Genomic DNA, 22,112 nt, shown 5'->3' with positions numbered 1-22,112 from the left:
TTGATTTAACCATCTGTCTCAAGCATGGAGATCCTTAAAGCCTAGGCTGTATTGGTGAAGTTTGGAAACTTCTGCCTTAACTGAGTGACCATGAAGTTGTATACTGTAAGTTTTCAGAAATAGAGCCCTCTGGACGGTTTCTCATTTCCCTGCATCCACCTTTCTGCAGATGGTCCAAACTCTGTACCATCTAACTGTATGATTACTACATGGAATAGGGGGGATGCTCTAACATCCGCCGCCCCACATCGCTGGCTACCGTATTCATAATCATCACATTTGCAATTAACGCAAAAGGACAACTTTTTCAATAAGAGCTGTCCTTTGCGATGCGGCTCTGGACTGCACGCGCAGAGTGACAGAGCTGGACGCGAGACATACTGAGAGGGTTGCATGATGGATCCCTCACACAGTGACGAGGAGAGCAGCCCATAGGCTTCTATAGTGTATTGCCTGGGAGGGGCTTTAGCACATATGAAAGTGCTGTAAAACCCCTAAAAACTGGGTTTGTACCACATTTTTAATGTGTAGTTAAACTAGTCCAGAGAAGATTTTGATGCACAAATGTTAATATTAACCTTTTCACTGCAAAAAAACGTTTTGAGACTTTAAGGGCAAGTTCAAGTATTAATATCAGAAATTAAACAAAGATAGGAGAACTTCAGGCAATATGTATTTTAAATACATTTCCAAAAAATGTCATTCACATGGTAAATAAAATGGCTAAAAGTGTTTGTTTTTTTAGTGAATTACAAGCAAATTTTTTATTTCCTAAGAAATCTCAATAAATACTTTGGAAATTTCTTCTACATCAGTCACCTTTTGCAAAACTGACAAGTACTCTAAGAGTATATGTTTATTTTTTTACGCCATTCAGTGGCACCTAACCCTGTTTATACCACCCTAATAATAATAGGCTGTGTCCTGTCTCCTGATGCAACAGTCGATATTTACCATGTTATGGTCTTAAATTGCCTTGTACTTATGTACAAAACACACTTTCAATTAATCCAATTTTTAATTTTCTTTGTTTGAATGAAAAAAATAAATAAAAAGGGGGTGTAAGAATAAATTTGTTAACAAAACAAGTTAGATTTTTTCAGCGTGGTATATCATATCAGAAGAACCATTAGTTACTACCAGTATTGGGAGATATGGGCATCGGAACACCCATTTGAATAAATTATGAGGGACATCAGATGTCATGTGTCCTTCCACCCGCCAGCTATAGTGGCGTTAAGACGGGTTGTTCTTGTGTGGTAATCCCAAGGCAACTACCCATATTATTTGAAAGAGGGGTCTCTTCACTTCCAAATAAGACTCTCTTGGTGCAAAGCCCATACGTGAACTGAACAGAGACTGCCCTGCCCAGAAAGTTAAGTAGGTTATGGCATAGACTCAGGGGTGAAATTTAGTAGAATGAGAGATTTAGGGCGGTATTCAATGTGAATACCGGCGACGTGCAGCGAATCCTGTTTAGGATTCGCTGCACATTCGCCACTGCTCGCTGCGTTCCGGAGCCTCGCCGGCTCCGGTATTCAACGTGTCAGGGGCTCGCTGCCCCTGACTGGCGAATTTGAGCTCCTGCGGCGGACGCCGCAGGGAGCCTGAGGACGGTGGCAGGCAGGGAGATGGAAGTCTCCCTGCCTGCCCCAGAACACGTGTGTGTGTGTGTGTGTGTGTGTGTGTGTGTGTGTGTGTGTGTGTGTGTGTGTGTGTGTGTGTGTGTGTGTGTGTGTGTGTGTGTGGAGGTGGGCTCCCCGGGTGCCAGCAGGGGACCGGGTATATTGTAATGATCGGGTGAAGTGAATATATGAATATCTAACGAGCGGCTCTGCTCCCGGCCCCCTGCTGGCTGGTCTGTGTAAAAAAAAAAAAAAAAAAAATATGAATGAATGAATGAAATATATATTTATGTGCTTACAGCAAATGAATAAAAATAGCGTGCCCCTCCCGAAGTGTGGATTACTCCCGGGTACTTTTATACATCTTCTCTGGGAATGTCGGGTTGTAGCAGAATTTTGGTCTAGAGTTATTACAACTATTGCGGATACTGGCTGTGCGAAGGAAGCCCTTACAGACAAGTGCTGTATACTAGGGATTGTTGGAGATAGAAGTCCGGGATATGAAAGATCATATATAACTAATCTTTGCTCATTGGCAAAAGTAATAATAGCTAGAACATGGATGTCCAACAAAGGACCCGATTATAATAAATGGATGGCACTTGTCAATTACACCTATAGACAAGAAAAATGTATATATATTAAACGGAATACCTTGCCCAAATTTGATAAGATTTGGCAATATTGGGTAAACTCCCCCTTTTTCCAGCACACAAATCACGATAAATAGGAATAAAATTCACATTATACTTTTCTGTAGTAAAACTAGCGATAATTTAGCAATCGGAATGGATGTGCTATGCCGCCGAATAACTTAGGATAGATTTATAAATGGTACACTTCACGGTGAATTAATAAGAGATACAACGCTATTCACATGTAAAGACGGTTAAGTAATCGTAACCACTTCTGCTCTTTATAAGTTATATAAACCTTTTATTTTCTATTTTTTCTTTTTACATAATCATGGACACTTCATCAACTATATACGTCGCCTGTGTGAGTACGCGACGCACAAATACACGCCTGTATGATAAAATGATAGACACTAATGCACTTTATTATAAATATACATCACACAGGGAGAATTGAGGAGTAAAGGTCTTCCGTAAAGACAGGAGCTTAATAAGAGTCGGGGACAGCCTAAAGCCAATGAAATATTATAGAACCGGACATACTAATTACGTAGATAAAAAGGTCCGTTTAACAGCACAGGGCCGCAGCCTGATCAATAGAACCCATTGAAAAGCTAAGGAATAGCCCCTCCTATAACAAGCCCAACCCATGTTCTTCATCATACAGTGCAGCATCAGTCTGTAGCAAACGATTTAATAATAGCAGCTCCCTCAACTGCTCTGATTATGCCGAAACAATGTTAGCATCTATGTGCCAGTTGAGTAGCGCAGGTAGTAAATAGAATTCCGCTATTCGGTTCCCTATATTGAACAATATGAGATAATTATGTCATAAGAAGATCTGTACCAGTACATGTATGTATGTTTGAATGTCTATTTTTATTGTATTTGTATGAAATATTGAAATAAAGACTTGAAGTAAAAAAAAAAAAAAAAAAAAAATAGCGTGCCCCTCCTCAGAATAAAATTCCAGATTTTTTGACACCAATTGTAAAAAACAAGACACTTTATTTTAAAAGTTCACCTTCCACTTCACCATAAAAAGATAGCGATTGCTACTCGGTGAATCATGGCGAAAAAAAACCTTAAAATGTATTCGCCATGTGGTCATTGAATAGGGTGATTCACCGTTTTAGTCAGAAATTCGCCATACAGCACAAAATTGCCATAAAAACCTGGCGAATCAGCCTCATTGAATACCGCCCTTAGGAAGGAAAATTTCCAGTATTTTTAAAGTGGCAATCATTTACACTGCAAAACCAGTTTGATTTGGAAGTATAAATGATTTGCTGCTTTAATAAAAAAAAAAAAAAAAAAATTATAATATTTATGGAGATTTCATACCAAATCTCTAATCCTATCAAATTTTCATCCCTGGTTTCACCACCTGTTCCTTGGTACACCAATAGCTGGGATGAGGAATTAATGAGATAGGAAAAAGGAGGGAACCTAGAACAAAAGCAGCTGAACATGCAAACACACGTGTAAATCACTTCCCCAAACTTGTGTTGCAGGAACGTTATATTTTGGTGTTGTGTGCGAGTATCCACGTCATAGATTTCTTAGATCATAAAATGATTTTCAATCTCCATACAGTTCATTAAAACTTGTCATTTATTACCCATTCCCCAAGACTCAACACGCAATTGCTCAGATTTTGTTATTGGGCAGTGTACAGTTTATTTTGTACAGATGGAGAGAAACATTTCCAAGCATGGTCATTAACTGTTGTACAAAAGAGAAAAATATTCTCGAAGTCTGTAGAAACCAAGTTATGTCTGCGCTGAGATGCAAGGTTGCAGGTGTTAGAAGTCCAAAAATGATTTGGTCCGATAAACTAGAGAGCAAGAGTTTTTATGACCGTGTGTATTTTCCCCAGATATGGAGCATGAAGACAGAAGCAATAAAAAGGAGACTCATCACAAGCACAGGAACGGGGCCCCTGCAAGAAAATAATGCAAAAATCAATTCTATTGGACACAAATTGCTACATTTTTCATACTGATCCAATACTATAAAGACACGAGAAGTGACATTTAATACACAAACTCAGGTGTGGACTTTAAAAAAAAAAGCCACCTACAAAAACAATTAAGCCACGCCCCAGTTTCCCCCTCAATAGACTGGCATGTCAGAAGTTCCCAGTCCTCTAGTGCAGACTGTCAGCCATCATTCCCATCTTTGGATTTACAACAGTTTTCTCATTGGCCAGATGTATTAAGCCTTGAAAAGTGATAAAATGGAGAATGATAAATCACCAGCCAATCACCTCCTACCTGTCATTATTCAAACAGTCTGTGACTGGCTGATTGACTGGCTGTTGATCACTCTCCATTTTATCCATTTTCAAGCTTAGTACATCAGACCCTAACTGTGCAATCTGATATTTTATGCAATACCCAACAGTTACCATTCAAAAACGAGAAAAATCTGCCTAGACTCCAGAGCTATAATTCGGCACCAACTGCCAGATCATTTTGTAAATATCCTATACAGGTATAAATAAAACCCACCTTGAGCACATACTCTAAAAGATTACACTTCAGCACCTTTCAAACCCAGTGCGGTTCCTATTTCATGCCTGGGGTGTTGCGGAGGTCAACACCCTAAGCAGGAAATAAGAACTGCAGGGGTGTTGAAGGTGCTAGAATGAACACTAAAAGTCAGAACAGCTGTACATAGAACTTCATACTTGCATATGATACTTACACTTTAAGGCCAGGAGAGTCCTCTGTGTAGAACCTCCACATGCCCCCTGTACCAGCAGATGTAGTTCGCCCTGAACTCCTTGCACTACTGCTTGTAGTTTTTCTTTAAAAAAAAAAAAAAAAGGAGTAAGGGGAAAAAAATTAAGTCATGAAAGCAGAGCTCCACATGCAACCCTAAATTCTAATATAAATGAATTAGATATAGAATTCTATGCACCCATACGTTCTGTGTTTTCAACTACAAACACTAACGTTAACCATCACAAGTAAGGACAGTAGTCCGGTGTATGTATGTACACTGAAAATGGATGGAGGGAGGCAGGTTCAGGGGAAATATAAAGGAAAATAGTGGATAAGTGGAATAGCCTCCCATCAGATGTGGTAGAGGGTAGGACAGAGGAGCAATAAAAACATGCTTCAGATAGGCATATGAATAACCTTACAAAGAACATTGGTAAAAAAAAATGGTTCATAAATAAGAAAAATCTGACTATATGGGCCAAGTTGTTCTCATCTGCCATCAACATATGCTTCTATGTACACCCAGTAATAAATAACACATTCTACAGTCACACTCTATATACATAGGCCTCTATCTCTGCAAACACCAAAAGATTAATTTGCTGTACCCTGCAATAAGTGATTATTTTCTCTTTGTTTTAGGTTTTCAATCAACAATAATGACAAGGAATAAACAACCCACACATGCATTCTAGTAAGTTTACTCTATGGTTTGTGGCTAAAAATTCATTACAACAAGAAAAGGTTTATTACCTTTGTCTTACAGTAGACCCTGCTGCTCTGGGCGCAACAGCTTTACTTGGAGAACGGCTGGATGCACCAACATTGGTAGAACTTGCTGCAGGACCAGGCTGAAATACAAATTATGTTCAGATCAGAGAAGAACACTTTACACAAGCAAGGAGATATATAATATAGATAGACAGGTTACTTAACCAGGCAGAACAAAACTTATGTATACTAAAGCCGTGTAAACACTGGACGGTATGCACATCATTCTGGTGCATGCACGCTCCCATGGCCACTTGTGATGATGCAGTGTCGGCAGTCCCTGCAGTAATAGCCCATATACACTGACTAGAGGATATTGTGAAAGATATCGCTCAGAAAAAGGCTTCTGAGCGATATCTTACACAAATGTTGTCTAGTGTGTACACTCTATATTGTTAACAATGTCCACTCCGATAGCTATGATAGAGGTCTGCTGAACCCACAGGTCAATTTGACGATATAGCCAAATGACCTGCATGTTTAGCGGGTCCCGTGACATCACTGAACAATATCAGCATTAACCAGGTCCGCTAGCGTGTATGGGGGTTAACTATAGGGGCCCATATGCAGCCAAATGCGCAGATACTGACACGATGTGATTAGGTGTAGCAAAGACATATCGCTTGTACCCATCGACCCAATGCGACGTATCGCCCATTCCATTAAACATCCAATACCTTTCTCCTCATACATGTACCCTCAGCAGATAACCAATCAGTGGTCCTGTATGATCGACACTAGTTGGATGTACTGTATAATGCTTGTGAAATCTCATCATTATCAAGTACAGTTCTGCTTTACACACAGTGCTCCCTTATACAGTACACACAGCTGATCCCAATGCGCCATAGACACAGCGCCGTGGGCAGAATAAGAGCCACAGGGAATGCAGCAGCAGCAGCCAACGGAAGATAGAATACAGCTAGAACGCAGACATACTATCTTACCATTGTAATGAATCAGCGTCCAACTGCTCCGATCAGCGTAGTAAGGAAAAATAGAGCACAGCAGCAACGAGACCTCCTACTCCCTGTACTGAGTGCTACGTCACCGGAAATAGTACTTCCTCCAATCACAGAGCTACATTCTCCATCAGCGCTCCCTTTTTTCTCAACGCCCACTTGGTAGAGCCAAAACATATGCACTACTTTTGTCCCCCGTTAGCAAAGCTACTGTTAGCTTTGGAAGCCATTTTCTCAAAGATAAAAAGGTATTTTACTGATAGTAAATGTCTCCAGTGAAAGGATTATTTCAATGGAGACACATTTTAAAAAGATTTTGTCAGCAGTCTGGCGAATGAGACGTGTGTAAATTGCGGACGCGCTGGCAGCTTGGAGCTTAGGACACGTCAGCTCGCTGCCTGGCCTGAGAGGCATTCTCTGCTCTGTGCGCACAGAAACCTCCATCATGCATGTGGGATGAGTGTCAGGCAGACACCGGGCTACATTGTGAGTTAAGCAACATAGAAAGCTAATATTATGGCAGATGGGGCCACCTGGATGTGCCGTGACTAGTGGGGAGATGTGTCAAACCCTGGAAAGAGATAAAGTGGAGGTGTTGCCCATAACAACCAATCGACTAATGGCAATGGCATATTTTACAAAGTGCTTTTTAAATGAACTAGAAGCTGATTGGTTGCTATATACACACCTGCACTGTTTCTCTTATAAGAATGTTAAATAAATACATCTAGTGCCTAGATGCCATCAGTTTGTTTTTGAAAATGACAGGAGCTGATCGGCTGGTACTTTATTCCTCTGAAGGTGCCCATACACGTGACGGTACAATATTCCCATGCGTTTTGAACTAGATCGCATTTCATGCGATTTGCATGTGATGCGATTGGGACCTAGTTAAAAAAGCACGGGCTGCACAGACTTTATGTGCTGTGCGATGGAATGCCCGCAGGAGCGAGCATCACATCACATCGTCTGGCACCCTCGCACCGTGTATGGGCGCCTTAAGGCTTAGTAAATATGCACTATACTGATGAGGGTTTATTTACATCTGAATATCAACAATGATCATATTGACATGGTGGATGTTGACACATGATTTAAGCTGATGCTAGGACAAGTAAGAGCAGCATTGAAAACCAAATGGTCGCCATGGTGACTATTGACTTTCAGACCATGCTCAAATTTTAGACGTTAACTTTTTATAACACTCTTGAGGAGTCTGTACAAATATTTACTGGAGCACAAGTATCAGATTCTCAGGAATATTATTTCACCTGGGTTATATATTTGTTTTTCAGTTTGAGGGACTGTGTATTACACACATGTACTAATATTGTTTTTTTTATATTTAAACATTTTAGAACTAGTTTTTGCCTCAGAAACCAACATCGTTTTAAGACCTATTTCAAGGTAAATATATTAGGACTTCATGAATGATTATGCAGTTGGAGGGGTTTGAAGCGTATAATGTAGCCAATAAACATGTCAGTTTTCAGGTGAAATTCTCAACAACAACAAAAAACCTAAAAAATGGGGTTAAATAATATGGGATATGTATGTTGAAGTGTTGTATTAATGTGGGAGCTAAATGTGTTTTTATACCCCATTATTTTACAAACCACTAAAAATCACGTTGCACTTTTTTTGGACCCCTGAATACTGTAAAGACGATAATTTGCTTTAAAACACTTGACTATAATTTTTCTACCATTTTAATAATGTCTACAAATTAAACTTTTGTCACATTCTAAGGGGTGATTCTGGTTGGTTTGTAACAGCAAACTCCTTATTTAACCCCTTGAGTGGTGGGTTTTGCTCAGGCAGGACAAACCTACCAGGGCAGGTTTGTCCTGTCCCTGCAAAACCCACCACAGAATGTAGATAGTCCCTCCCCCCTCACCTCTGTTGCCGCCTTCGTCACTGCTGTGAATGGCCCCACCTGCATTGTACATGGTTTTGTCCACTAAAGCAGGGCTCTCCTTCCTCCAAGTCTGTTTGTTGTTACCCAGTTTGTTTTATCACTGTCTACTATTGTAAAGTGCAACGGAATCTGCTGCGCTATATAAGAAACTGTAAATAAATAAATTAAAGAAGTAGTTTGCTTTGCAAACCAACCAGAATCACCCCCTAAGTGCAACCAATACTTTTCTTATTGGTGCTAATAGTGGTCTTATACCCCTTTTAGACATACTACCCGGGATTTTGGCCAGGTTTACCCGGGATTTTCAACCCAGGTCACTCCTGGGATTTTACTAACAGACCCCCTTTCACACTACACCTCAGATCTGGGAAAAACCCGGGTATACCCCTTTCACACATAAGCCAGGCTTTTCATGCATTTCAGTGTTTCATCATTAAAATGGGCAAGGACCTTTGCAATATTTGCATACACTATGGCATCCTTCACAGTGCCTGTGATTTGAGATTTGATCTTCTCTTCTCCATGCACATGTAACAGCTCCCTGATCTCCTCTTCCTTCCAATGATGTGCCATGGCACCTGACTTCCCACAGGACTCTGCACTCTGTTGCTGCAAAGGAGCAACATGCAGCCACTGCCTCTGCAAGTGCCTCCGCACATGTGCCGGATGCGTCTTCCTCGGCTGCAGCTGATGACCTCATCAGAAGACGCCTCGGCAGCAAAACAAAGCTACATCACATGTTTAAAACTGAAAAACCCGGGTAATACCATTCAGACATAAGCCGGGTATTATACCTGGGAGTAAAATACCGGGAAAAACCCTGGTCAATTGCAGGTGCTCAGTATCCAGGAGTGAAATCCCGGGTATACCCTTTCAGATATACGCTAGTCCCGGGTTTGGGCGTGTTCATGTGAAAAAACCCGGGATTTTCGCGTATGTCTGAAAGGGGTATTAATTTGACTTTTTGTAGGGTTTAGAATATTCCTACTTTTTTACACTACTCAGGTACACTATACAAGTACAAGTATTAACATGCTACATTGCCACTATCTTTTTGTCGAATGGCCATTTACAAATGAATTACAAGAATTTCATGAGCACTTTTTATGAAAGTTATGGGATAATTCAGTAAGGATCTCAAAAGCAAAATCTTTCTCTAATGTGCAAAACCATGGGGGTTATTAAGACCTGAATGTGGTTGTGCAAATTCACAAGCTGATCGATTATCGAATGACTGTGCATGTGTATGGATCATAGTGCGCTGCATGAAGTCAAACATTGACAAAAATCACTGCTTATTTTTTTTTTTCACAATCACGTTTTCTGGGAGTGTCAGGTACTTTAAAGGAGGGTGTGTGACGTTCTCCCTGGCCTCATTTAGCCTGTCTCTGTGTTGAAGAGTTGTGGAAAGGTCAGAGTCATGCACACCTGTAGACTGGGATAATCATTTGATGGTGAGTGAGCTGCATATAGATTTGTAAAGGCCCCCATACATTAGTCCGACTTGTCCTAAGGACAAGTCTGACCTGATTTCCCCCTGCAGCTCCCCGGGAGGGGGACACACGATTTGGCACTTGATGTGCCAAGTTTTGCAAATGATACATCGCATGCGATGTATCATTTGCAACTCCTGGGGAGCTGCAATGTGGAGCGAGCAGGGGGGCCGGGAACATGCTGCAAGGCGGCTGGGGGGACGGACGCACGCTGCTAGTAGTGCGGACGCTGCGGGGGACACAGGCGGCAGTAACATAGAGCCGGGCGGGGGGAGCCGGGAGCTGTCAGTACTGAAAAAAAAAAGCCCATACAATGAATGGGCAGCCTGTGATTGGCTGAGCGCTCTCTCAGCCTGTCAGCAATTCAGACGTCCCGACGTCCAGACGTCCCGACTCTGACCCGATGCGCACGGGACCGCGCATCGGGTCGGACCGGGTGTCAAAACCTGCGATTTGGTCCGATTTTACTGCCCGATCCATCTGGATCGGGTGAAATCGGGGCCAAATCGCATAGTGTATGGCGGACTTAACTCTTCTGATCAGTATTTTCACAAGTCATTTGCACACTTGCACAGGGCTGGTTTTTGCTTTGTCAGGGTGTCGACTATCTGACCACAGGGCTCTGCAACTACACAAAGCACTGATAAGGTCAGAATACCTCAAAATAACGCAGCCAGTATTTACCCTGCACAGAAACAAAATAACTCACCAAAATCTAGATGCCCATACGTACAGGGCCACTTCAGCCCTGTGCTGAGCGATCTAGTTTATCACAGATCGCTCAGAACCCATCGCTAACACACATGCTATGTACCAGCGTTGTGTGCTGAGGGATCTGTGCTGACCAATGTTCCCTGGTGAGAACACCGTCAATCCGACTAGATTTTGACTGCATGCAGTCAAGATCTAGTCAGACGAGGCCATGCTCGAGACCGCACATTGCAGTCACTTGCGGCATAAACATGGAGCTATATGTGCTTTCATTTCTAAGCAATCTGACTAGATTGGGGCAGAAATGACCCTGTGTGTATGGGGCTTAACTCTCTCTGCACATGTTACATTTGGCTATCCGGTCCCTGGGTCAACAATGTCTAGGTCAACAGTCGCTAGGTAGACTGTGACTAGGTCGATACCTAAGGTATTAGGTCGACATTGACAAGGTCAACACAGGCATAAACATTTTGGGAAATTGCTCAGAAATGCCACTCCTGATACTACATTTTTTTTTATGGGAGATGTATGTGGAAAAAAAATCCTAGTGTTTCCGCTCCCTGTCAGATTCAGTCTGAGGTGAATTACTGACCGGAATGGCTGCATCACTGAGAGCTGCAGGAGAAGTGACAGAAATGGCTGCAGAACCTGTCACAACTATGTTCACCTTGCCGAAGACGGAGGAGGTGGCTGTTCTCTTCTTTCAGCAGCACAATTTTCTGGCAATCACGCAGAATTGCAGTAACGGGCACCCTATGCGCTTATCTGTGAAAGAGTGCATGTGGCGGTGCCATATAAAATCCTGTCACAAGAAGGTGAGCCTAAGAGTGGTGCATTGGTTCCCGGGGTGCAGTTTATCCTTCCTGACACTGATCAGATTCATCTATTCCTATGCAGAGGAGCTCACATCTATTGCGTACTGAGAGCGACAGCAGCAGTTATCCAATAAAACTGCGGTCCTCTACAACCATTGTATGCGGGAGGCCTGCACTGTGGACCTTATGGCACAGCCCCAGCGGCATATTGGTGGTCCCGGTAAGATTGTGGAAGTGGATGAGAGTCTGTTCGTCCAAAGAAAGAGCAATGTTGGACGGATGCTGCCTCAGCAATGGATATTTGGAGGCATTTCAAGGGAAAGTGGTGAATGCTTCGTAACTCAGGTGCAGAAACGGGATGCCAGCACTCTGATGGCCGCCATCAATGAATTCATCTAGCCGGGCACAACAATTTACTCGGATTGCTGGCGGGCCTATAGTACCGAGCAGCTGGAACAGGCCGGATATCAGCATGCTCGGGTTAATCATCAGTTTAACTTTGTGGACCCGGACACAGGTGTTCACACCCAGAACATTGAGCGCCTTTGGGGCTCATGCAAATAGCGTATCAAGAGCCAAAGAGGCATGGCATGCCACCATTTAGAGTCCTACCTGCAGGAGTTCATGTGGCGGAAGACTCTGGGTGCGGATAACGCATTCGAGCGTATTCTTCACGCACTTTCGCTGCTTCCTAAGGCAGAGTGACTGTTTTATTAATTTTTTTTTTCTTCATGAATTGTTATTATTAATGTTCTTTTCCTTGATTTATTATAATTATTGGTACTCTTTACCTAGAACGGCGCCCGCGATCAGAATCGCGGGCGTCGGGGGTAAAAAATCGCGGTAATCGCGGGCATCGCGGGTAAATCGCGGGTACATCAAAATCGGGTACCCGCGATTACCGCGATTTTCCCATAGGGAACAATGTTAAAAAGCCTGATTGACCGCGATTTTACTGTAAAATGCCTCAATGCCCGCGATTTTCCCATAGGAATCAATGTTAAATGGGCTACAGAGCCCAAATAGCCCCAATTAACCCTTAAATGTCCCCCCAATTTTTGTACGCCACCCCACGATCCACGCCAACCCGAAGCGTGGCGAGCGGCGGCGGTACGCGTCCTCCGACCTTTTCATGCCCTACTATCCACGTCGGCGTGGAGTTGAGAATAGAATAGTGTGGCGAGCGCAGCGAGCCACCGAGCCCGAAGCGTGGCGAGCGCAGCGAGCCCCGCGAGGGGACGCGGATACCTTCACAGGTAAACGCGTCCCTTCGCGGGCTTCACAGGTGTCCGCGTCGCCACGGACACCTGTGAAGTCCGCGAGGGGACGCGTATAACTGTGAAGGTATCCGCGTCCCCTCGCGGGGCGCGCTGCGCTCGCCACGCTTCGGGCTCGGTGGCTCGCTGCGCTCGCCACACTATTCTATTCTCAACTCCACGCCGACGTGGATAGTAGGGCATGAAAAGGTCGGAGGACGCGTACCGCCGCCCCTCGCGGGCTCGCTGCGCTCGCCACGCTTCGGGTTGGCGTGGATCGTGGGGTGGCGTCAAAAAATTGGGGTGACATTTAAGGGTTAATTTAGCCTATTTGGGCTCTGTAGCCCATTTAACATTGATTCCTATGGGAAAATCGCGGGCATTGAGGCATTGAATGCAAAATCGCGGTCAATCTGGCTTTTTAACATTGTTCCCTATGGGAAAATCGCGGTGATCGCGGGCATCGCGTCGCGGCCGTTTATGTGCTGCCCGCGATGTCGCGATCACCGCGATGGGCGCCGTTCTAGGTAAAGAGTACCTAATTATTATTGTAATTATTTATTTCCTTGATTAATTGTTATTATTGTAATTATTTATTGTGATTAATGTGATTTAATTATTTAATATGATATTTAATTATTATTTATTAAGTAAATTCAAGTTACCTGTTAACATATACATCACTGTGTCAGATGTATGATATGGCCAGCGGTGTAGCTAGGTGCCATGGTGCCCGGAGCAAGGGCATGTTTCGCGCCCCCTCCCTACCCACAGCCCTCCCCCGGGCCCCACCAATCCCCCCAAACTCCATGATTATTCCCATAATTATTTAAAAGCTAAAATCCACCTTGAGTAGAGAGATACAGCACAGCAGGGCGGCAGAAGAAAACCTCCTCCTCCAGGCTACAGCCAGCGCTGGGGAAGGATGATGACGCTGCTGTAGCCAGGGAGGAGGGAGCAGTGTCGGACTGGGGCATGAAGGGCCCACCAGGGAAATGCACTCACAGGGGCCCACCAAGGGGCGTGGTCTTTTTGAAGGGGCGTGGTCACCTGACCAGAGAGGGGTGGCTTTACACTATGCAATTTTGGGCCAATTTCATCCGATTTCGGCACTTTTGGGCTGATAATCGGGCAAAATCGGTGGCAAAATCCGATCCGTAAATCCCCCACCCTGATAATAAAGCACATAGGTCCCACATAGCCCCCCCAGATATTACAGCACATAGGTCCTCCACAAACAGATAATAGTACAGCACATAGGCCCCCCATATAGTACATTACATAGATCCCCCACTCAGATAATAGTACAGCACATAGGCCCCCCATATAGTACAGCACATAGGTCCTCAATACCCAGATAATATAGCACATAGGTCACACACACACACCTAAAAAAAAAAGGGACTATAAAAAAGTTAATACAGCACCAACACATGGTTAGGTTAGTTACCTACCATTTTGCAGAAGGGGTCCAAAAGCAGCAAGCAGCTCCCTCTTCACCAGCCGGGAGGTCTCGGTACATCTAACCCCGCAGTTCTTATCCTGCAGCCGGGGGAGGTGGTTATCAAGCGGGCGGGGATCTTTGTTGGGGCCATGGTGGCAGTTGCTCCCGTCCCAGTGCAGAGTCCTGTGCTGCGCCGGCGGGAGTCGGGAGAACTGTCTGTGGCGTGTGGCTGCGGCGTCTGATGTCATGACGCACGACGCAGCGCAGCACAGCAGTCAGTGTGACAGGGTCCCAGGCAAGGCTGCCGGGATATTGCTACTGTACTGTGGCGGCGGGGGAATAAAGAGCAATAGCCCCGCCCCCCTAAACAAGTGGGCGGGGCTAGAAATCACCGGGGCCCACCGGGGGATTCCCCGGTTCCCCGCCAGGCCAGTCCGAGCCTGGGAGGGAGTGACTGTGTAGCAGGGGCAGGGGAGAAGTCCTCCTTATTTCTGCTGCACAGCGCTGCCCGGCAGCTTGGCCAGGGAGAAGACTGTGACCGTGACACAGGGCCGGAGCTAGGGTGTTCGGTGCCCCCCTGCAAACTATAAATTTCCGTGTCCCATACTTTACAGAAAGACAGCACATGCAGAAGGCGCATGCTTCAATAAAAGGGAGAATGATGTCCATAGTAGTAGTACCTCATACACATAATATGCCAAGTAACAGTAGTATCATGACTAGACAATTTGGTGGGCCCGTGTCAGAAAAGGGATTTGTGCCCCAGCCCCGCACACACATGAAAATACAGGGAGAGTGTGTGCCTTCGGAGCGTGGAAAGAAATTAGGTTGGGACTTTCTTTCCATTTACCCATATGCTATCACCTCGTCCCCACCCCTTATAGCTTTATGTCTATTACTGGATATCCCCACAAAACATAAAACCCAAGTACCTTTAACTTTGGCTTTTTGGTTGCATGGGGCTACTTTGGCTAGTGGAGCTGGCTTAGATGAGCCAGGGACAGCATTTAGGCTGACTGCACCTCCTCCCTGCTCACCTGCAGTGCTGCAAAGAAATCTGAGCCCCAGTAAAATGGGGGGCGTGGCCAAATCGCGGGAGGTGTGGCCACGCCCCCTTAGTGGGATTTTTTTTTTTTGAGGGGGACACTTTGCTCATCCTCCGACCTCCCCTCCTAAGCAGCACAGCACACTACAGTGTGTGCTGTGCTGACAGTGACAGCATGAGCTTCTCATATGCTTTTACACATGAGAGCTCATGCTGCTGCTGCTGCTGCTAACCTGATCGGAGTTCCGGTGTAGCCCCGTCACCAGCCAGCAGGCACCTGATGAAAGGAGCCTTAGCTGCCTGCCGTGGTAAAAAGAGGGAATGATGGTGAGCATGCTGTAGACTCCCCCATGTAATCATTCCCCCAATGACAGGGGAGCCCTGCTTTAAGCTGCCAGTGCGTTGGCCTGTCATATAGTCAGTGTGACAGGCACAGCGGCAGATGGCAGCAACAACACTGTAACATCAGTAAGGTGCAGAGGGTGAATTATTGAGTGCCGGACTCCCGACTCATTTATGGAGGGGGGGGGCGGCGCCCTACGCCCCATCGCTGCCCGGAGCGTGTGCTCCACTGGCTCCACCGTCCCTACGCCTCTGGATATGGCAGGTGTGAATGTGTTCCTAAAACAACACCATTATCCACGTCACCCCGAAGTGTGGCAAGCGCACGCATTGCATGTCCTCCCGACCTTTTCATACCCCACTATCCACGTCAGCGTGGAGTTGATATTATATAGTGTGGTGAGCCAGCGAGCCACCGAGCCCGAAGTGTGGCGAGCGGACGTGGATTACTTTACATGTATTCCGTGTCCCCTTGCAGGGCTCGCTGCGCTCGCCACACTTATATAAAACTAACTCCACGCCAACGTGGATAGTGGGGTTAAGAAAAGGTCGGAAGGACGCATAAAAGGTTTGGGGCTTGCCATGCTTTGGGGTGACGTGGATAGTGGGGGTGTGAAAAATACAATTGCATCAGCTATACATATACACTGGGGGGTTTGTGGCATCAAATATACATATACACTGGAGGGTTTGTGGCATCACATATACATATACACTGGGGGTTTTGTGATAAATCGCAACGCACAAAAAATCGCATTCGATTTTGCGTGTAATGCGATGCGATCTGTTGTCAGGGGGAAGTGAATAAATGAACTAGTGAGATTGCATTCAACGCATGCCACGAAAACGTGCCATGCGATGCGATTTCACTACGCAGAATAGACCACTAAGAAAATTGCGTAGTGGGCGCCGTGATAAAACACAAGTACCAAAATAACTTACCTTGTACAATTGATGTGTTTACTATCAATAACGAATCTTGTGTAATTTAGCAATCTTATTAAAGTAATTCTCCGGTACAAGTAAAATCAATGTTTTGAATAACAAGCTATGGTTATTTAGTGTGGACTATAGTTTTTAACTGTATATTTATGTTTTCATAGTGACCCCCAGTGAGCGCATGTTTGGCGACCATCATGGGACCCTCTGTGCTCTTTATCCATCCAGACCTTGGAATTGGAGGAGCGGAGAGACTTGTTGTTGATGCAGCGCTTGCACTGAAATCACGTGGTTGCCAGATACAAGTGTGGACAGCCCATTATGACGTTAGGCATTGTTTCTCAGAGACACTGGATTCTGGCATTCCAATTAGATGTTGTGGAGACTGGCTTCCCCGGAGTATTTTTGGGAAATGTCTGGCCTTATGTGCATATATCCGCATGATATTTCTGGCTCTCTATATAGTTTTTCTTAGCGGAGAGCAATTTGATGTGGTGTTCTGTGACCAGGTATGTTGAACGCATCTTTATTTATCTTAACTTGTGTTCCAAGATAACACTCCAGAAATACAGCTACAGTATTATTACACCAAGCAGAGGCATTTCTGTAGAGCTGTAACACCAGAACAGTATTTCATCTAACACTACCTTTTGTAGCTTGTATTTGTAGCTTGTATTTATATTTTATACTTTTTGCCTTTGCTGACTATAATATTTTAATATTTAACTTTGTCACACATATTCTATTCAAATTCATGTATTTTTTAAGACTTATTTTATAATTTAATTTCATGTGATCCTCATTTTCAATTATATTCATTTGAAAGTAAAAGTGCATAATTTAAATGTGTGTATTTTACAATATAAGCCATTTATTCATCACCAAGGCTCAAAAAGTTAGAAAAATTTATTCTAGATGATAGATTTGAATTCATTTTATATTGGAAAGCCATACTTCAGCATGAAGAAGACACCAGTTAAAAACTAAGAACACCCTTACTGCTTCCATAAGGAAGTTTATATGATCAAGGTTGTACTAATCACATGTACTGCATACTGTAGAGGTATTGCTAGGCTTTCTGTCAGCTGGGGCAAAGAATCAGCTTTGAGGCAATACATATTGATTCCCATATGTATCAAAAAGTTTGGCAATAAATATCGGACATATCTGCTGTGGACTCGTAGAATAACAAATCCCATAGAACTTTGTCAAAATGCTGCAATATTTGCAAAGCCTACTTCTCTGGAGCTTCTGCCCTATAGCCTTCTTTTTTTTTTTTTTTTTTTTCATATGGGCTTTTTTTTGTTTTGCATGTCATCAGGGCTTCCACATGCAATGTCTTTCATGTGCATAGATGCAAAATGTACCATAATTAATTTGCGATACATGACCCCATAGTCTCATAACAAAAAAAATCCCTTCATCTTAATTAAACCCAAAAGTACCCATGCCTTATTCTTACCATCACCTAGCAGGACCTGTAGAGGACAAGGTTGTTCGCATGCATTATTTCAGTAACTGTAGCAGAAATTTTAATTTCTTATTTAAATAATTTTGTTTGAATTTTGTATCTTTTCTGTCTTCTAGGTGTCGGCTTGCATTCCAGTTTTCAAACTAGCTAGAAACAGAAAGCGTGTTTTATTTTATTGCCATTTTCCCGATCAGCTTCTTACCCAGAGGACATTGCTGCTTAAAAAGCTCTATAGAGCTCCTATTGATTGGTTGGAAGAGAGAACCACAGGCATGGCCGACTGCATTTTAGTCAATAGCCATTTTACTGCAAAAATATTCAAAAAAACCTTTACATCATTATCGCACGTACAGCCAGATGTTTTATATCCATCACTAAATGTTAGCAACTTCGAATACAGTGTTTCTGATGGCCTGTCTGAGCTTGTTAGTGCCAAGCGGGAGACTGTGTTTCTTTCCATCAATAGATACGAGAGAAAGAAAAATCTTAAACTTGCCCTGGAATCCTTATCTTCTCTAAGTACCAAGCTGAGTTTTCTGGATTGGGAAAAAGTGCATCTCATCTTAGCTGGCGGATATGACGAGAGAGTTAAAGAAAATGTTGAGCATTATCAAGAGTTAAAAGAAATTGCTGAACAATGTAAAATTAGTGATCATGTTACTTTCTTAAGATCGTTCTCGGATAAGCAGAAATGTAATCTCCTTCGTAATTGTACTTGCATATTATACACTCCAAGTAATGAACATTTTGGGATTGTACCAGTAGAAGCTATGTACATGTACTGCCCTGTAATAGCGGTTAATTCTGGTGGTCCTCTGGAATCTGTTGTAGATAGTGTGACAGGCTTTTTGTGTTCCCCTACATCGGAGGCATTTTCTGATGCAATGGAAAAATTTGTCAGAGACCCCTCCCTTAGAACATCAATGGGGAAATCTGGACATGCAAGAGTTAAAGAAAACTTCTCTTCTGAAGCTTTTTCAGATCGGATATACCATTACATATGTAAGCTGACAGAGAGCAAATGATTTCTATGGAACACTGTACCCAACACTGACTCATACAGATTTATTTTTACTACACATGATAATTTGCATTGAACATTGTACTAGATTCTACAATGTGGGACGATTTATGCTTGTAAATAAAACAAAAAAACAAGAACTTTTGTGACTGGAGCAAACCATGTTCTCATGCAGGTTATGGATCATAAGGTTGAGAGTCAATAGGTCGACCGCTATTGGTTGACAGGCCATATGCTGACACATGACAGGATTGCTCGGCCCCGCGGCATTGCTATTGCCCAGCCAAATAGTCAGTGCAAGTAGGAATATTCTTGCTCCACTGTTTTATTTGGCTGTGGAGCCCCGTGCTGGTGGGATGTAGTTAGTTGTCTCTCTAATGGCTTAACTCAGTGGTTCCCAAACCTTTTGAATCACGGCACCCTAAAGTATCAGAATATTTTTCACGGCACCCCTAGGCCAAAAGTTGGTTACTAATTTCAGGGAAAATATTAAATTAGTTGTGATTTAAATGTTTTCCTTAGGTCCAGTTATGTGGTGAGGAACATGATTCACTTCTGTTTACCTATATATTCTTAATTGGAAGCCACAAGCACTGATTTTACCTATTTCATTGGCCATAAATAACTTGAATTGGTTCTGGACCACCAATCTGAGGCACCCCTGCAAGTGCTTCAAGGCACCCCAGGGAGCCTAGGCGCACAGTTTGGGAACCACTGGCTTAACTACATCTTCATACACACAGGGCTCAGCCGGAAACGCCGGGGCTGAGTCCTGGGTGTACATGGCTTTAGACAGCTTATTTTTTTCACTGAAATTGAAAATTTCGTTTGGAGACAACTCGCCCAAATGTAACCCTTTCAGCAAATGCTACATCTGCTCCACCTGCAGTGCAACATGATTTTGCGGTTTTCCTTTACTTTAAAACATCAGTCTCTTTATATGTAAGCAACGCATTTGAATGTTTTGCAGCGTACAGTTGTTAAATCCTTATTTTAATTGATTTATCCACTATGCTGCCTGCCTATGGTGCAGTAAATTTAGCTGTGTGTCATATGCAGATGTTACTGCCAGGTGGAATAGGAAACATGATCATTCTTCTTACACTACAAACAGCGTTTACGGAAAGAAAATACAATACAGCAAATTGAAGCCACAAAGAGCAATTTTAAATGATTTCGGCCCAGTGAAGGGTGCTAGATCGGCTTAATTCAGGTGCCGTTTTCACAGTTTAAATGGCGCCCGAATGGCTCCTCAAACCCTTCGGCGCTAATAGAATCGATCCCCATAGTGTATGTTCTGCATCCAGGGAATAACTATGCATTTTGCTTTCCTGGGATGTTTAATTTCATGCAAGCAGAATGCTGTGCAGTGGTGCATGCGGGGGACGGGGGACGGGTTCTGAGTACCCAGAAACCCCCCAGGAATCTATGGGCCCTAGACTGAAAGCTGAGGGTCCCCTCTTTCCATGGCTACAATTTTAAAAATCGGCCCTGGGGAACCGGAGAATTCTGACTTCAAAGCAGTGGTCCCCATCCAAGCCTGTTAATTGCTCTTCCCAGTCAGATATTTCAGGTTCTGTCTAACAGGGTTTTTCTGAGGATATATTCCAAAAGCTGTGACTCTCCCCCTTTGAGGAACACTAGTAGCTTGTCTCTACTGTGCCCAGAACCAGATATACCAGCCTTCAAGCAGCTGGTTACTGCTCCAGCTCAACACACCTGGTATGTAGTTTTATATACTCGTTGGCAGATTACTTTCCCTCCTGAACTCTGATCCTCTAGTCCCCAGTACCATTTGGTAGGTGGGATTCTCAAGTTTTTAATTCCATTAAAAGCTAAGAAATCGAGTTCCGGAAACTGGAGATATCTGCAGTCAAGCAAGCTGTCCTCCCACCAGAAAATTATGAATAATAAGCCCACTCCACTATGCACCCCTCCTGTGTGTATTAAACATCCTCTACCACCCTGAAAGTTATGTGTCAGGACCCCTTCATTCAGCCCAATGCCCCCTTCTCCCAACTCATCTCACACCATCTGTGCAGTAAAGGGGTAGTTAGTGGAAATTACTGATTCAGGCCCTACATGCTGAGCGGTGGATATAATATGCCCTACCACCCGCGGGACATCAAAGCTTCCGCTCATAGCACCCCCCACCCCTACCGTTGGAGGATCGGTAGGGGCCCCAATACATTGCTATGCCCAGGGGTCTACACTGCTGTTATATGTGTATATATATGTATTTTATTATTTATATAACGTATATACTCGAGTATAAGTCGACCCGAATATAAGCCGAGGCACCTTATTTTACAACAAAAAACTGGGAAAACTTATTGACTCAAGTGGGACCCTCACACGAGTATAAGCCGAGGGGGGGAGGGGCTTTTTCAACATAAAAAATGTTCTGAAAAAGTAGGCTTATACTCGAGTATATATGGTACATTTGGTCTATCTATAATACTTTAACTGACCCAGCATATACTGGGTCACCTAAGTTTTGGAAAAAGATGGGATATATAAACCAATGGCGCAGTAAATGATACTTATAACTTCTGTGTGTCCAGACTCTTCCTGGTAGGACGATGGTAGTTCTCAGGTAGGTCGGATTTTTTCAGATGGAAGTGTTCAACGTGAAAAAATAAACAAAAAAGCAAAAATTAGATTGATGTGTCTGTCTATTTATTATAAACGCTCAAGGCGTGGTGTTCAATGATATATATGGAGGTCGTTTTAATGCCCCTTAGGCGTACCCGAACTCACGTGGGTTAAAGACGGTACTCCTCTTATAAAGGTTTCTTTACTGAGTTGATCAAAGGGGGAAATGAGACTTCTCCAAGTGAATATGTGAATTGATCCCGATGTCTCCGCGGTTACTCGGGAAAAAGAAAAGGTGTCTGAGATCTATGGTCTCATCATATATGCCCACAATAGGTGA

The 22,112-nt window shown here is 43.6% G+C and overlaps 2 protein-coding genes across 2 annotated transcripts; one reads left to right on the top strand and one right to left on the bottom strand.

The window, feature by feature from the left end:
* Positions 1 to 3,856: 3,856 nt before the first annotated feature.
* SEC61B (SEC61 translocon subunit beta) lies at positions 3,857 to 6,841 on the bottom strand. The gene is made up of 4 exons (XM_083188164.1): positions 6,708 to 6,841; positions 5,743 to 5,840; positions 4,970 to 5,071; positions 3,857 to 4,202 (listed from the first exon to the last, which is right to left on the bottom strand). Exons 1-4 carry the CDS (start codon positions 6,708 to 6,710, stop codon positions 4,115 to 4,117), a joined length of 291 nt encoding a protein of 96 aa, XP_083044290.1. The 5' UTR covers positions 6,711 to 6,841; the 3' UTR covers positions 3,857 to 4,114.
* A 209-nt stretch (positions 6,842 to 7,050) lies between these two features.
* On the top strand, positions 7,051 to 21,837 carry ALG2 (ALG2 alpha-1,3/1,6-mannosyltransferase). Its single transcript, XM_083188163.1, has 4 exons — positions 7,051 to 7,208; positions 8,081 to 8,129; positions 16,850 to 17,194; positions 18,273 to 21,837. The coding sequence occupies exons 3-4, from the start codon at positions 16,883 to 16,885 to the stop codon at positions 19,179 to 19,181; spliced, it is 1,221 nt and encodes a 406-aa protein (XP_083044289.1). The 5' UTR covers positions 7,051 to 7,208; positions 8,081 to 8,129; positions 16,850 to 16,882; the 3' UTR covers positions 19,182 to 21,837.
* The last annotated feature ends 275 nt before the right edge of the window (positions 21,838 to 22,112 follow it).

Source organism: Crinia signifera, chromosome 5 (assembly GCF_055691185.1).
Source record: "Crinia signifera chromosome 5, ASM5569118v1, whole genome shotgun sequence".
Taxonomy (NCBI): Eukaryota; Metazoa; Chordata; class Amphibia; order Anura; family Myobatrachidae; genus Crinia; species Crinia signifera.
The sequence above is the reverse complement of the archived record's forward strand: the minus strand, read 5'-3'. Positions and strand labels throughout refer to the sequence as shown.